At 27.9% G+C, this 15,420-nt stretch overlaps 3 protein-coding genes across 4 annotated transcripts; 2 read left to right on the top strand and 1 right to left on the bottom strand.

Annotated features, from left to right (window-relative positions):
• Window positions 1–226: 226 nt before the first annotated feature.
• Bma-lsm-1 (U6 snRNA-associated Sm-like protein LSm, putative) lies at window positions 227–1,154 on the top strand (the record flags this gene model as incomplete). Its single annotated transcript, XM_043078732.1, has 3 exons — window positions 227–336; window positions 582–706; window positions 1,003–1,154. 3 exons carry the CDS (start codon window positions 227–229, stop codon window positions 1,152–1,154), a joined length of 387 nt encoding a protein of 128 aa, XP_042934666.1.
• Window positions 1,155–5,303: 4,149 nt separating this feature from the next.
• On the top strand, window positions 5,304–6,859 carry Bm3965 (UMP-CMP kinase family protein; the record flags this gene model as incomplete). Its single annotated transcript, XM_043078731.1, has 5 exons — window positions 5,304–5,393; window positions 5,643–5,789; window positions 6,119–6,259; window positions 6,380–6,547; window positions 6,815–6,859. 5 exons carry the CDS (start codon window positions 5,304–5,306, stop codon window positions 6,857–6,859), a joined length of 591 nt encoding a protein of 196 aa, XP_042934665.1.
• Window positions 6,860–7,651: 792 nt separating this feature from the next.
• Window positions 7,652–11,401, bottom strand: Bm4880 (putative 50.0 kDa protein K07E8.7 in chromosome IV, putative; the record flags this gene model as incomplete). 2 transcript variants are annotated; one of them, XM_043078730.1, is made up of 10 exons in its annotated part: window positions 7,652–7,906; window positions 8,115–8,213; window positions 8,392–8,483; window positions 8,716–8,909; window positions 9,219–9,292; window positions 9,643–9,713; window positions 10,171–10,441; window positions 10,689–10,810; window positions 11,054–11,138; window positions 11,390–11,401. In XM_043078730.1, the coding sequence occupies 10 exons, from the start codon at window positions 11,399–11,401 to the stop codon at window positions 7,652–7,654; spliced, it is 1,275 nt and encodes a 424-aa protein (XP_042934664.1). The 2 variants fall into 2 exon arrangements, with proteins under 2 accessions (XP_042934664.1, XP_001894351.2); XM_001894316.2 differs by lacking the exon at window positions 11,390–11,401 and having other exon boundaries at window positions 11,054–11,087.
• Window positions 11,402–15,420: the final 4,019 nt, after the last annotated feature.

Here is a 15,420-nt window from a genome sequence, read left to right as displayed (position 1 = left end):
TTTCTATTTTTCGGGTTTCTGACAACTGAAGTTATGGAGTGAGATTTCATTTTCAGATTATCAGGTTTAACTTCACTTGGTATTTCGATTAGTTTTTGGTGATTTTACTTATTGGAATTATTTCAGTATTGATTCTTTAGATTTCTTCATAAAAACGGAGAAATTAATGAGTATGCTCCATTCTTAAAATCCAAGCTTGTTTTCAGCAATTTGAAACACTTCTTGAATGGATTTACCGGATCCATATTTACCCGGTGCCTTAAGTCTATTGGAACAACTCGACAAAAAACTTCTGGTTGTCTTGCGTGACGGGCGCACATTAATTGGCTACTTAAGGTATTATGTCCCAATCACATTTCAAGACACAGCATTTGTGTTGCACTTTCCAGATTAGTTCTGGTAAAATTTAACTAGATTTCGTAAGTTTGTTATTGACAGCTTTAAAGAGCAATAAGAATTCAGTTAGTGTACGGATTTTTTACACGGATTTTTTTCCTGCTCCATTCTGTGCTGATAACTTATCAATTCATATAATTAAATTTGAAATAACTATAAGAATGTATGTCACTAATTTATTTCAGAACAATTGATCAATTTGCGAATTTGGTATTGCATGAAACTTTAGAAAGGATCCATGTTGACAATTATTACGGTGATATAGAGCGTGGAGTATTTCTGATTCGTGGAGAAAATGTCGTTTTAGCAGGTGAAATTGACGAAACAAAGGAGCAGTTATCAGGCTTGTTAAAATTTTTTAATGCGATCTATTTATTTGTCGTATTAACAATTCATTGTGAGCAAGTGATTTAAGTGGTTAATTAATTGAGGATGTTACATTTATTTATATGTTTTTAGTTCCTAGAATTTCTCCACTTCAGATGATGAGGTACTTCTTTTCATATTTTCTCCAATGAAGTTTTATTCAACAAAATGTTAATATCACTGGCATTGATGTGTTCAGCACGATAAATTATAAATTTCTTTTATCCAATTGTCCTTTAGGCCTTATTCCACTTTCTGCTAAAGAGATCCTTTCGTTGCAACAAGAAAAAATAGAGGAAAAAGAACGATTCGAAGAAGCTAGAAATAAAATAATGAAAGGACGTGGTCGTCGTGCAAAACCTGCAATTGATGTTTTTAATGATGAGTCGTGATTACTACTTGAATTTATTTGTAATATACGTATTTGTAACTGACTGTCGAATTACCAACTCATTTTTTGATGTCATTGAAATAAAAGCGATCAAACACTCATCAAATCTTGCAACTTAAATTGCTCCGTTCTGTTCAATGCTCAGCAAATCTATCATTATCAACAAATATTATTCTTTTTTCCTTTTTTCCTGAAGCGGATAAATAATCTCAAATTTCATGGAACTTAACGTTTCCTGATGAAACGAGTGTTATATATATATATATTTTTTTTTTTTTCTTTTTTTTTGAGAAATACAAACACATTGTTTCATTTCCGACATATCTGGTATTACATTTGTTTTAGTTTTAAATTTGTTGCTTATGAATGATAGTTTTTGCGAAAAACACTTTTTTAAATTCCCATTTGCTTTAGTTCATTTTCGAACTTAAGTTTCCCTCTTTTTTTTGTGGTATTGATTGTGAACTTATTTGTTTTCAATTGTCTGAAAAAATGAGAGCGTAGCAAACATAATTTAAGATTAGTTCACAATCAATAACATAAGAGAGATCACAGATTTATAAGTTTGACCTGGCACATATCATTTGAAATGGATTCATAATCAAATCTGAAGGAGGTCACAGTGTCATAAAGTACATTTGTTATGAATGCTTCGGTTACAATTTTAGTTATTTTAAATTATTTGTATTTATTCGCTTTAGTTCGTATAAATTACTGTGAAAAGACAGCAAATGCATCATAAAAATTTTTGACTAGTTGTTTTGTTTATTTCTATACTTTCTTAGCTAGTCAACATATTTTATTATTAAAAAAAAATTTTATCTTAAAATATAGAATGCTGAATGAAAATAATTTTTCCTTTCCTAATAAATGACGCAGGTTTTTTCCGTATTTACTAATATATTTCGTGGGCGGGAAGGAAATATCAGCACATATTTCTATGCATATTCGTTTGAAACTTTGTATACATGCTGAGACGTGGAAGTATTTTATTCTATCTGATTGAGATTTACTTTACTTTTATAATATAAGTAGAATGTTAGATAAGTTTACTTGTTTATTTCTTACATTACATCATCTATATAGAAGACAAAGGAATAAAATTTTTTTGTTTTCTAATTTTCAAATTTAGCACTTATTTTGGTGTTACTTTTAAAGTCAGAAAGTTATTCGTTAATATAAACTTAAAGCATAGCATATTATATAAAACAGAAAATAAGTTTTAAGTTTTAATCTAAAAATTTGCAAATTCAAACTTAATTAAGTGCAACTTACGCAAATGCACGGGCCAATTTCAAATGTTATAAAATATTCTGTCATTTTTAGCTTCATCTTTCTTAGCTTTTCGAAATTTTAACTGGAGATTTCAAACTAATGCGGGTATTCAATTATTTCGTTGATGATTTAAAACAAAAAGTATTCAACAAAAGAATGATTTAAAATGCCAACAATTTTTCTTTCCTTTTCTTTTCATACATTTATCATTTCTGATTTTTCTAACAAATTTCTTCCCTTTAATGTCCCATTTTCACTGTTTTTTTTTTATAAATTATTTTTTGTAAAAATTGGAAATTAAGGAGCTAAGGAGTAATTGCTGCGCGGAAGTTTATTTGTTTGTTGGTATAATTATAATTACCATTTTTTGCTCATTTTTTGATTTAAAAATTTTCAGTTGTTTTGAAAAGTTTTTTTACCCAAAATTCATTTTTGATAAGTCAATTTTTGTCCAAATTAAAAAGCATATTATTGTACTAATTTGCATATGAAGGTAAGATCATCGGTGATAATTAATGAAGATAAGATCGTTGGTGATAAATGAACTAAATTAGTAATGAGAAGTCTTGATCAAAGATTACGCTTTTTTAGCTTTTAATAAGCTAAATTAACTAAGTTATAGTTAGCAGTAGTGAAGTACTAATTGATAACAGCAAGGGATTAGTAGTATTTGTTAAAATAATAACAATTGATAAGAGCAATGATAATATAATTTAAAAATATCAAAAATTGCCATTGTGAAGAGGAAAATAAGAAAGAATATGATTAGTGCTTTTTTTCATAATATACTCTAATACTATTCATAGATGAAAATTTCAAAAAAAATTAAGCAATTTAAATCTAAAAATCAGCAATGAAACAAAAAATTTCATCCGAATGTATCGTATGCCACTCGTTAAATTTAATCTCTGTGTTAGTTTAATTTCAACTTTTGCTATTTTTAAAATGGAAGTATCACGAATTAGCAGGTAGTTTATTTTGCGACAAGAAGATTTAAATTTTGCCGAATTCCCTTATTACTTCTTTCCAATCCTTAATTCTGCCATCATTTACAATATTTCTTATCACTCTGTGCTATCATTTCAATAATCCTTCCACATGCTATTAACTTTTTTTCCACAATTAGCATGACATTGTAGCCATTTATAGTGTTTTCTTTTTTTTTTTTTTTTTTTTTTATGACCAAATTTGCAGAAGTTGTTTCAGTTTCCAATAATTCTGTTTTTATTATCATAATAGATTCAGTGATTGTTTTACATTGTCGTTTTGTTTATTAGGATGCAGTCAGATTGGATCAAATGTTCATAACGCGAGGATGAAATGGATATGATCAGTGATAAACTGTCGTATAGAAGTCTTAATTAGTAAATCAATAACTTTTAAAAGATTTCATTGATCACAAACTAAATATGATCAATAATAACATAATAAGCAAACCTAACTAATCATAAGCATATGGATAATATCCTCAGAAATGAAGCCTAACTTGATAAAAATGAATGTTTTACTCATAATGCAAATATGCTTAAGTTATTTCTGAATAACAAAAAAGCAAAAAAAAAAAAAAAAAAAAAACTGATTCGATGCAAAATTACCAACTGATACATTAAATTAAATTGAACAATTAGATTGAAACACTAAATACCTTTACTGATAATTTGTCACTTTTTTGAATTACTTACTAATATAAGTATTCCATTCTACTCCTTCATTGAATTAAACAGAAAAAAAGTACAGAAATAAATTTAAAAGGAAAATTAATTATAAGAAAAAAAGAAAGAACATTGTTTATCTTTCTTTTTTCTTTTCTATTTCTCATATTGTTTATAATTATGTTTGTTTTGCTCCTTTTTAGATAGTAGTTTTATGTTGGAAAAAAGAGGAAATAAAAGAGAATGAATTTTAAAAAATTTGATATTTTAAAATGCTGTAAAATTTAGGTATGAGAAAATTTCAATTTTATAATGCTTAGAAATGGTTAAAATTCGAAGTGTATTTGATATAACAGAAGTTGGTTTTCAATAAATTTTGAACACTATTAATTAAATATGAAGAAAAGGTTGATATACTGTTGTATATTTTACTATATTCGTTGAACTTAGCCAATTTATAGAATTTGAAGTTTATCAAACTTATGGCTTTTTAACTTACATGATTTGATTATTTGTATCTAAAACGTACCATATTCTAGCTAATGTAAACTTCCCAGCGAATCATTATTATTCGCCAGATCCATGCAAATCTGTGGTGGATCATGATATCCAAACATTGTTATGCATAATTTAAATTATTAATTCTTTCTATTTTCTTTTCTTATAAATACTGAATTACAGATTAGCTTCTGTTTTATTATATCCCTAATTATTCTAAATAGCTCATTAGCTCAAGCATTTTCTTATTAATTATTTGAAGTTACTTAATGGTAATTTTCTAAGAATACAATACTTCATTTTGACATACAGAATATATCATTTTTATTTTTCTTATATAACTGTAATGTTATCATAATTCATTGAAATTGTTTTTAATTTGTAATAAATTTGTAATAATAGTACCAAATTACACTTGATGATCATATCACTGTTTCCTTACATATTATGCATCAAAGTTAAAACGATACATTAGAAGTGAATATTTATAAAAATCACTTATGTATTTTCAACATTTGTAAATATTTATAAAATCACTTAGAAATATCATGATTGTATCGAAGAAATACTTACTTTTTTGTCTTGTCCAATTTTACCATTATGATATTTTTTTATATCGTTTACTTGTTCATCCATTAAGCTAAAAAAGAAAAGGAAAATTGAAACTAATATTATTTCAGGCTTTTGTAATTTTTCCAGTTATTTATCATTCAGAATATTGGAAAATGCAAAATCTTGGTGAATTACCCAAAGTGGTGTTTGTTTTAGGACCGCCAGGATGTGGCAAAGGGACGCAATGTATAAAATTAGCAAAGGTTAATTTATATTAGTGAATCATCTAATAGTAAAATAAGTTCAAGCGTGGGGTTTGTATTCGAAATTTAAGTCTAAGTCTAAACATCGAAAAGTCCATTATGCCTGATGGATTTATTGTTTTGAAATGTTTTAGTGCTGCTTTCTTTCCTTCTATGACAAATCTTTTGGATATTAAATAATGGAACGATTAGGGTAATTTATTGCATATAGTTGAATTTTTTGATTAGGGAATAAGAAATTTATTATAGAATCTAGGCTTGAAACATTTGAGTGCTGGTGAATTACTAAGAAACGAAAGAAATCGTGAAGGCTCTCAATATGGGCAAATTATTGAATCACATATCCGGAATGGCACTATTGTTCCGGTTGAAATTACTTGTAAACTTCTCGAGAACGTAAGTTGTATCAGTAACTATTTGCTTCATTAAGAGATACTTCTGACCGTTCTGCTTGACTTAACCTGCTTAACCTTATCGCTAACTTTGAACTTCACAGTAAATCTAAATTTAGTAACTGCTTAGAGCTTTAAAAATGTATTTCGTGGATCTCGATTTGGTTTATGCTGCAAAAAATACCGTGAAAATCGTATGGCAGACCGCATATCAAAGCAACAAATGGAAGTAAGTTGTAGGATTGGAATATCAATCCATGTAATATATAAATTTTGGGATTTTGATGGTAGACTTCAATTTTTCTTTTGAATTAATCATGCGACAATTTTTAGGCAATGAATGATTGCTTATCTGCAAAAGCATTCCTGATTGATGGCTTTCCACGGAATCAGGATAATGTGGAAGGATGGGAACATGCAATGCTTTCAAAAGCAAAAGTTTTATTTGTTTTATATCTGCATTGTCCAGATGATGTACGTGTATTTACATTTTTAGAACTTTCGATTTAAATGTCATTCTTTCATTGAAATCCTGCATCCGGCTTTATATTGTAGTTTATATTTTCCCGAAAAATTCAAATACCAAGTTTTCAGATTTGTGTAAAAAGGTGCCTAAATCGAAATGAAGGGCGTTCGGATGATAACGAAGAATCTTTACGTAAAAGGATTAAAACATACCATACACAAACAATGCCAATCATAGAATATTACAAGGCAAAAAATCTTGTGCGGCAAGTGTCAGCAACGGCACCAGCAGATGAGGTATTTTTTTTTAAACAGTGACTTCGGAACTTGTATATAGCTCAGTTTGTATATTTCAAGGGTAATTTTTTTCTAAAATGTTTTGTAATTCTAGAAAAAGTCCAGAAATTACTTCAAAATTATTTGGCCAATTTCATTTACTCAAAAGTAGTCGCATGATCTTCTAAAGTTTGTTGTGTTAATTATACGAAATGAATTTAAATGAATTTAAAATTGACTTAGTCAGCTAAATTACGTTCAACAATCATTGTCTTTTCTATCTTCCAGGTTTACGAAGAAGTGGAAAAAATTTTTAAAAACTGTGGCATTTAAAAGTGCTTTTGAGATTGTTGCATTACGTTGCAATTGAATTACAGTGGTTTCGTTCATTAGCTATTCATTAGTTCCACGGTACTATTTGATTAAGTTAAGTTCCGTTTTTCACGTAATTTCACTTTTTTCTTTTTTTACTGTCTAGGAGAAAATCATGAATCGATCTTGTTGAAGATTCTGACTTTTCACACATCTGTCGAAATTTGTACGTTTCTAACAGCAGTGAAACAATCATCAAATAACCCCACAGACATCACAAGCTATGTTGATAAAACAGCTTCATGTCATTGCGGAACTTTGTTTTAGAAATTGATATATTTTTCGTCGTGTCGAAGTTTATATTGTTATTTCATTAATTTATATAATATGTAATCTGTGATATTTGCATTATTTACTAATTTTATATATTTATTTCATGTCTGTTGTAGCAATCAATTTTTGTTGGAATCTATAAAGAATGCATAAATCGTAAGTATAAAATTGCTGGCTTTTTGCATTCGATTCCTACCACCTATTACACGTATGACAAAGTGTGCAAGACATGACATCTCATAGCTTATCTTCTCTAAAATGATTTCTAGCTTTCCAAACATCGGAATAGGACTGAAGAAGGCTAGAGAAACGCATGACTGTACACCCAGTTCCCTACTTTGTTTTAATTGACTGATAAATTACAATTCCCTTAACGGTTGGAACTCCATAATATTTGATATCTAGTAGTTTGACTTCTGAAATAAATTCTGTAAAAAGGCAATGTCTACAAAGGATCTTATTACGCAACATATAACAAAATTAACTGTGAACCGTGTGCTTATTTTGCGGGAGATCTTCTACAGTGTCCCCTGAGTGTCGAATGTCATTTGGCTGAATGGCCCAACTTGGCATCTCACTAGAATAACTCCACTCACTGGTCTGATATTTGAGACAGTGCAAGTGTAACATCATATGTTCAGGTGTGATGTCTTTCTTTTTCATGTTGCAATTCATACATATCGGGTCATATTCTTGGCGTGCTTCTGTATCTAGCCCTTCTGGCTCAGGTTGTACCTGAAACTGGTTAACTGGTTAATTTGGTCAGAAATTTAAAAACTTGAGAGCAAAAGAAAACAAGTTTTCTCTATATATGTTAAGCTTGGATAAAAAATTCCGAATGAAATCCATGGACTTTCTAAACTAGATCAAATAAGAACAACATTACAGAATTTGCAAGTTCTTATATCTTATACAGAATTCCAAAAATCAGCGTTTAAATCACCTTTCCTTCAGCAATTCTTTTTACTCTAATCTCGTATTCAGAATTTACTCGTTCATGCCAGTTAGATGCTTTATGCTCTTCCAGAACATCTTTTCGAAGCTGAAAACAGAAGCATTGAATTTGGAGCAATCTAAGTGAAAATCCATTCCTTATAAAACTTAAGTTACTGAGAAGTTTGTAAATGAAAAGGAATAATGGCAAAGCTTCCACCTTTCTTTTCATTTTCAAATCATTTATTATTATTATTACTATTATTTTGGTCGTCTTTTCTCAATACCTGCTCTAATGACTTTCCATAATTTCCATCCTTGCCTTTCTTTTCACCCCAAGCAGTAGTATTGTAAATGTAATCATCCACTATTGGATAACCTAAAGTAATGATGATATGTGAATAAGGAATTAAAAAAAAAAAAATGAATTATAAAAAACGAAACTAGTCAAAATGAAAGATTAACGATGAACAATATATAAAGAGAAAAAGAATGAGCTGCAGAAAGAATTTCACTAGCATTCAATGAGACAGAGGCATAGTACTAGGTCTTATACCATTCCGAAATGACATTTGTTTTGTTAAACGAAAAATTAACTTCAAAGAGCTGACCCAAATATTGTAAGTGAACACGGATTTGATGAGTACGACCAGTTTCTAGCATACAACGAACGATTGATGTTTGACCATCTGTCCATAAACGCCAGAAACGGCTTCGAGCAGATTTTCCATCATCACGAATGCATTGGATACCCATCGAAACAACAAGTGGTCCAATGGGACGATCACAAACAATCTCTTTATCTCTTAAAAGAAAAAAAAAACTAAAACTAAAACTATAATATAAATGGTTCTTTTTTTTTATTACTAGTTTTAAATTTATCTCATGTCTATTACAATACTAGCGAAAAGATCGAAGTTAAGACCTAGTGCAAAGAATATTCTGTCTCAAATAATACGCTTTTCCTTATAATAAGAATGCTTCAACCATTTCACTTGCAGCACATAAGTGATTCTTTCTTCATCTTTTTTATTCCAATTTTGCAATTTTGTGTTTCATTCGTCACAGTTTTCTAATGTGGAAAATTTAACAGCGAAGAAGGAAAGTTTCTTACCCTGGGAAGACACCTTCCACTTTACAGATGTATTCCTTGTGCCATATTTCACCAACACGTAACATCTTTTTTAGCTGAAAATAAATTTTCTTGTTTTATAATACCGAATAAAACAATTCTTGAAGGCAATTAATTTGTCATTTGTCAGTTACAAGTAATATGTTTCAAAATCACTAAAGAATAAGAAAGATTGAGTGTGTAATACAACAATATTTTCCAGTTTCTTCTAAAACAATTTACTGGTTTTGTTACTTTCAGCTTCATTTTGAATTCAAACTAATTAAGTTCCTGCCAATTTATACAGTCTACACAAATTAATTTGAAAAAAAAATCCACGAAATTGATAAGTTAATCAAAAAGTATATATTTATTAAATCTTTAAAATTTAATGAACTGAAAGGCAAAGACTTAAGGCAAAACTAACTTTAGTGTCTGTTTCAGCATTTCTAGCAAACAATAACACACCGGATGTTGTACGATCCAACCTGTGCACAACTAAATAATAAAAGTTTGTTAAATGCAGAATTTCAGATATGTTGTATATTGAAATATATCAGACACATTTGCAGTTTTAAATTAAATTTAAATTAAACATATCTAATAATGATAAACATGATCAATGGAAAAATATTCTTAGTTTTCAAGACAACAATGTAAATATCATGAAGTAGTGAAAGCTGTAAGCATGCGAGTAAGCATTCCCAGTTTTGCTAGCAAATATAAATAAGAATTTCACTTAATATTAGCAAGTATAAGTAGGAATCCTACTTAACTTTGCCAGTATCGACAACTTTCACGATAGTCACTGAAGCTGATTTGTCCATCTCAAGTTAAAATTGAAGCAGTATTGTAGTTACAAAATACTTACTACTGTCCTGGTCCTGTACTAAATCCGGAACAATATATAAAAGTTGCTTTCAAAGTGAAACAAAGTTTTGGAAAATGTATTTACCTCTAAGACCACGAAGACCTCGTTGCTCCCGCAACATACCCAAAACTGTATGTACAGAATATCTGCCACATGGATGTACCGGCATACTTGGTGGCTTATCCACCACCAACATATCGTTGTCGTTATCGATCACTTTGATGTAATGATCCAAAATGGGATGCTCGTGACGATGTCCTATATGTTCAATCGAATCATTCTGTTGCACGATGTAATTAACATTTGTCATCTGATTACAATTTACCCAAATACGACCTAATTTACACGCCGCTGCCTGCAGAGAACAATATATATATATAATATATATATCCATATGCGTAATGGAAATTTTCTTTCGTGATAAATGTGAATTTTTCGTTGAGTTATGTAGAATTTCCATATATTAAATGCAAAAAGTTATAATTACTGCGTTGAAAATTCAAAAACTATGTTTAACTTTCCTTCGATAATAATTCATAACAAAGAAGTGAGACTTACAACTTTTACAAAATTTTGGAAAAAAATAACGAAAAAGACATTACAGGATAATGCCGGTTTAATGATACAAATTCTTCGGCAAAAATATCGACCAAACGACGTCCAACCCATCGTCCTTTAGCCCACGTACGATAAACACTCCAGTATGGCTTCAAGTATCGAATACCTGTAAAACCAAAGTCAGCATGCAATGAAATCACTGATCGTTGATTAATTTCTGAATTAATTAACATCAAATTAATAATATTTATACCTATTATTTTAGCCATATTACTTTAAAACAGATATGAAGAGATCAGTAGAAAGCCTTTATATAGGTCAAGTACAGAGATAAAATTTTGAGAAGTATTGTTAAAATGAACAAATTCCCTCAAAAATAAATCCAAAAATATGTGACAAAAAGTAGAACCATTTTTAATGTGAAAACTGACGTTTTCTGGCATTTGAACCAGCGTATCTATCCTGCTGTGTTTACGTTTTTTCGAGTCAGGAAACTGCAAAAGAAAACAAAGTTTGAAATACATAATCTTCAATTTAAAAGTACTTAATTTAAATTTCAAACAATTCTAGTAAGCAATATGTTATGCAATGGATAATGTGATATTTCCTAATATATGGTTAGTGAGTAACAAATGTAAAACATAAACAATAAATGTATGATGTAAAACGTTTATTGAATAAGCAGCAGATAAAAGTCGATAATACTAGTGGATGCAATATCATAACTTTAACACTGATAGCATACATTTTTTGCCATTCAGTGACTAATATAGCAGATAGTTGGATCATGAATGTCTTAGGCGACCTTCTGCATCTGAAACATCTTAACATCACTATAAATTTCTCAGAAATATGAAAATATTCAAAAACTACCCCCAACCTTTGAAACTCCAATTACACCACTATAAAAAATGTATGCAAAATTACAAACATATATTGTGAGAGATTTTTAAAAACGTATGCTAAATTAATGTGCTAGTTAAAATATCGTAGAATACGACGAGTCATTATGGGATTGATGAGATTTGAAAATACAACAATGACAGAGATTGTGACAACTATCAAAATGTAAATCATACTAAAAATAGCTAACAGTTAAAGAAAAATACATATCTCATTATGTGTATCATTCAATAGGTTTGGTTTCAATTTGCAATTAAACATTGAAAGACGACTGCAGTGGAAATAGTGCGTTATGAAACATAGAATACCACTCCAAGTAGAGATTAATTGATTGGTATGGTGTCGTATGTAATGGTTTTGAGCTTAATCTTAGTTTTGAGATAGTTGGTGATTTTGTTTTTATTCTTTTAACTTTAAAATGGCATTTTTGACAACAAGCAACAGCAAACAGCAATAAACAAGAACAAATAATAATAAGCAAGTAGAAATGACGACAGAAAAAAAAACTTCACATAATTAATCTAATGAGGTTTATTAATAATTTTCACTTCATTGATAATACATTCCTAAATTTTTATCTAAAAAGAATAGAAAGATTTTTAGAAGAAACAGAAGAAAAAGAAATCAATTTATTCCATTCCTATTTAATTAAATGATTTATTTATCATTTCTTCGGAATATTTGTTATAATGCAAAATTCTAATCCTAGTCCCCTTACTTTATTTAATACTTTTTAATCATAGTCAAGTAATCTTAGCCTCGTTACTTTATTTGAATACTTTTTAAAATATCTCCTGCCTTTCATATTTGAATATTGTGACAAATGATTGTGATTTTAGCTTTTCCATACTTTCATTTTATCTCTTTTTTCTTCTCCTCTCTACTTAATAAATAAATTTTCTTTCGTTTCACTTTTACCATCTTTTTTCTTTTGTTTCAGTTTTACTTCATCTTTTTCTGATTTACTTTTTCTATATCATTCATTTATTTCTCATTTTGAAATTTTCATTTTAATAAACGAATCTATCTCGTGCAGCAAATAGAAACAAAAAAAGAGGAAGATAAAACATTTCCTTTTCGTCTTGAAAATTTATTTAATATCTTTTTTTTTCTTTTAATTACACTTTCTACGACATTTTATTTTTCATTTTCTTTTTTTTTTTGCTCATTTTTTTGTTTCATTTAAAACAACTTGTTGCTTTTTTGTTAAATACTTGTCATTGAAACAAATTGTAGATGTAATTGTTTCATAACAATTTTCGGTGCTAATAGTAATAAGCTTTTTTCTTATTTTTTTTTTTTTCTTTTATGATATTACATTTCTGATTTAAATAAATGAACTAAAAGCGAAAGAAGCATACAATAAGTGGTATTAGCATATGATTATCAATTGATATAATGATAATGAATATTATGATAATTTGATGATAGCAATGTACGATGACTATAAATATTATTATGATATATTGCAATGGTGATAATATTTTACAATGAATTATATCATGATTTATCAATTGGTTACATTAATAAATTTAAGTTTATTAGGATACCACAATAATGTCAACAAACTTTTTTACAGAAATCCAAAAACATGACTTATTTTGTTCCTTCGCTGCCTTTTTGTTTTAAAATCGTCAAAATGATAATGCAGCCTTTTTTATTTTACATTACAAAAAGAGGAAGATGACAATAATATAAACTAATCATATCATTTTACCATATTCATCACTCAGATCCATCATATCATTTTACTATATTCATCACTCAGATTTTAGTAAATGAAAGCGATAAGATTTAGATATTGTTTGCTAATACATTAACATTTCCACTGATGTTAAAATGAAATAAAAATACTGAAGATATTAGCAATTTCACTATCATTCATCGTCGTATCATATATCCGTTCAATTATTTTAAATGAAAACCTTCGGATGAGCATTCAATCCTATTCAATTGTCTCTTTTTTCTTTACTCTCCTCTTTAATTTTTCTTCCATTTAAACACTGAAAATTGAATTTTCAATTCTGTTCTGTAGATTCTTTCGAAAAATGAAATTACTCTTCAAACAACGATGATGATTAATAATAATAACGGTGATAATAGTGATAATGAATATTTCTGATAATTTCTAATAATTTCTTCCCATGATGCTTAATTTTTCATTAATAGGATGAAAACTGATGCTTTTTCATGATATTTCTTTTCATCCTTTTCTTGCATATTGTCTAAATTCTTTCTCAATTGATTTCCTTTTTTAAGTTTTTCTAAGATTTTTCCAAATTATCTACCAGAATTTAATTTTTTTTTCCTTTTTATTTCCAATATATTTAGTTATTTCAAAAAAAAGTAGTTATTTCAAAATAAAACACTATTTTTTTAATTTTCTAAACACTTCTCTAAATCTATCACATTTTTTTTAATAAATTAAGAAAAAAGACACCAATGATCAGTTTTTATGCATTATTAGCGGTTTTTATTTGTTTCAAAGAAGTTGAAAAAATATACATTATTAGCAAAATTAAAACTTTTCGTGAACCAAATGAAATTTTTAAACAAAAATTTCAGAATTCAGGAATATTTTTATAATAATCAAAGAAAAAAGCGAAATATTGAGATTTTAGACATATCATTTAAATATTCTAATTGCTAATCATAACAATGTATATACAAATGGATATATTCACACTAAGAAAAATATGTATTATACCTAAAAATATTTGGAGTTCACAAAATACATTTTTACTTTTTTCTTAAGTATAATTTCAAAGTTTATCGCATTCTTTTTCTGCGGTTAAAAGAATTGAAACAATTGAAATGCGTAGACAAATATACTCCTAATTTAATCATTGATCTGTTGGTTTGATAAATTTTTTTTTCCATTATTCAAATTTTTATTTTAAGCAATGATTACTAGAGTTGAGTTGAACTGGATTGAATTGAAAAAAAAAAATTTTTTTTTTCAATTTTATATAAAAGGAAAAAGCTCGGAGTGCTAAAAAAAATTCACTGTAAAATGAAAACTTTAAAATTACTACATACAAATCACTTTTATTGTATTTTAATTCCTATTTTAGCAATTTAATAGCCTTTTTCTATTTGTTGCCAGCATTTCTTATAACTTGTAATTGGTGGTTATTGAATTTCTTTTAATATCAATGAAATAAATATTTTCTATAATTTATATTTAGTTTTAATTTACCATTTTAATTTCATATCATTGAATATTATTAATTAAACAATTTTAATTTTATCGCCACTCTTATCGGTTTTTTTTTTTTTTAAATCAAACATTGGTTTTAAAATTTGCTTCAAGAAAACTATGCTGACTAATTTTCAACTAATTGTTCGTTTAACCAAATATTCTTATCCAATATCAGTACTTTTCTAAAATCATATCATCATATTATCAAATGGATACGAATGAGGTAAATTGCTGTGTTATATTTTATCATTTACTCATTTATTCATCTAATAAGTCATGTCCATAGATATTTCATTTGCGTGATATTTCAAGATAGAGTTATGATAGAAATAACAAAGGTATAATTTTATTTTGCTAGAAATCGATTCCATCATAATAAGCATTTGATGGATGAATAATTTTACTAACTATTAACTGTACCATATCATTTAGTTCAAAATTTATTTTACTGTTTCATTGCTTTTCAATTTATCATAGCACTTTTTTATACATATATATTCTATTCTTACCTATTAAATTTTATTTGTAGCGATAATTTTAATATATTGCAATGAAAAGTATTGTCATTGCTTCTAGAATGTTTTGGATTTTATGCAAAAAATCTATGTATGACTAATTGTAAATATTTTGAAATGCTGAAGAATTTCGACATTTTTTGAATTCACTAGTGT

Source organism: Brugia malayi (assembly GCF_000002995.4).
Source record: "Brugia malayi strain FR3 genome assembly, contig: Bm_v4_Chr2_contig_001, whole genome shotgun sequence".
Classification (NCBI taxonomy): domain Eukaryota; kingdom Metazoa; phylum Nematoda; class Chromadorea; order Rhabditida; family Onchocercidae; genus Brugia; species Brugia malayi.
Note: the sequence above shows the minus strand (reverse complement) of the source record. Positions and strands in the feature narration are given on the sequence as shown.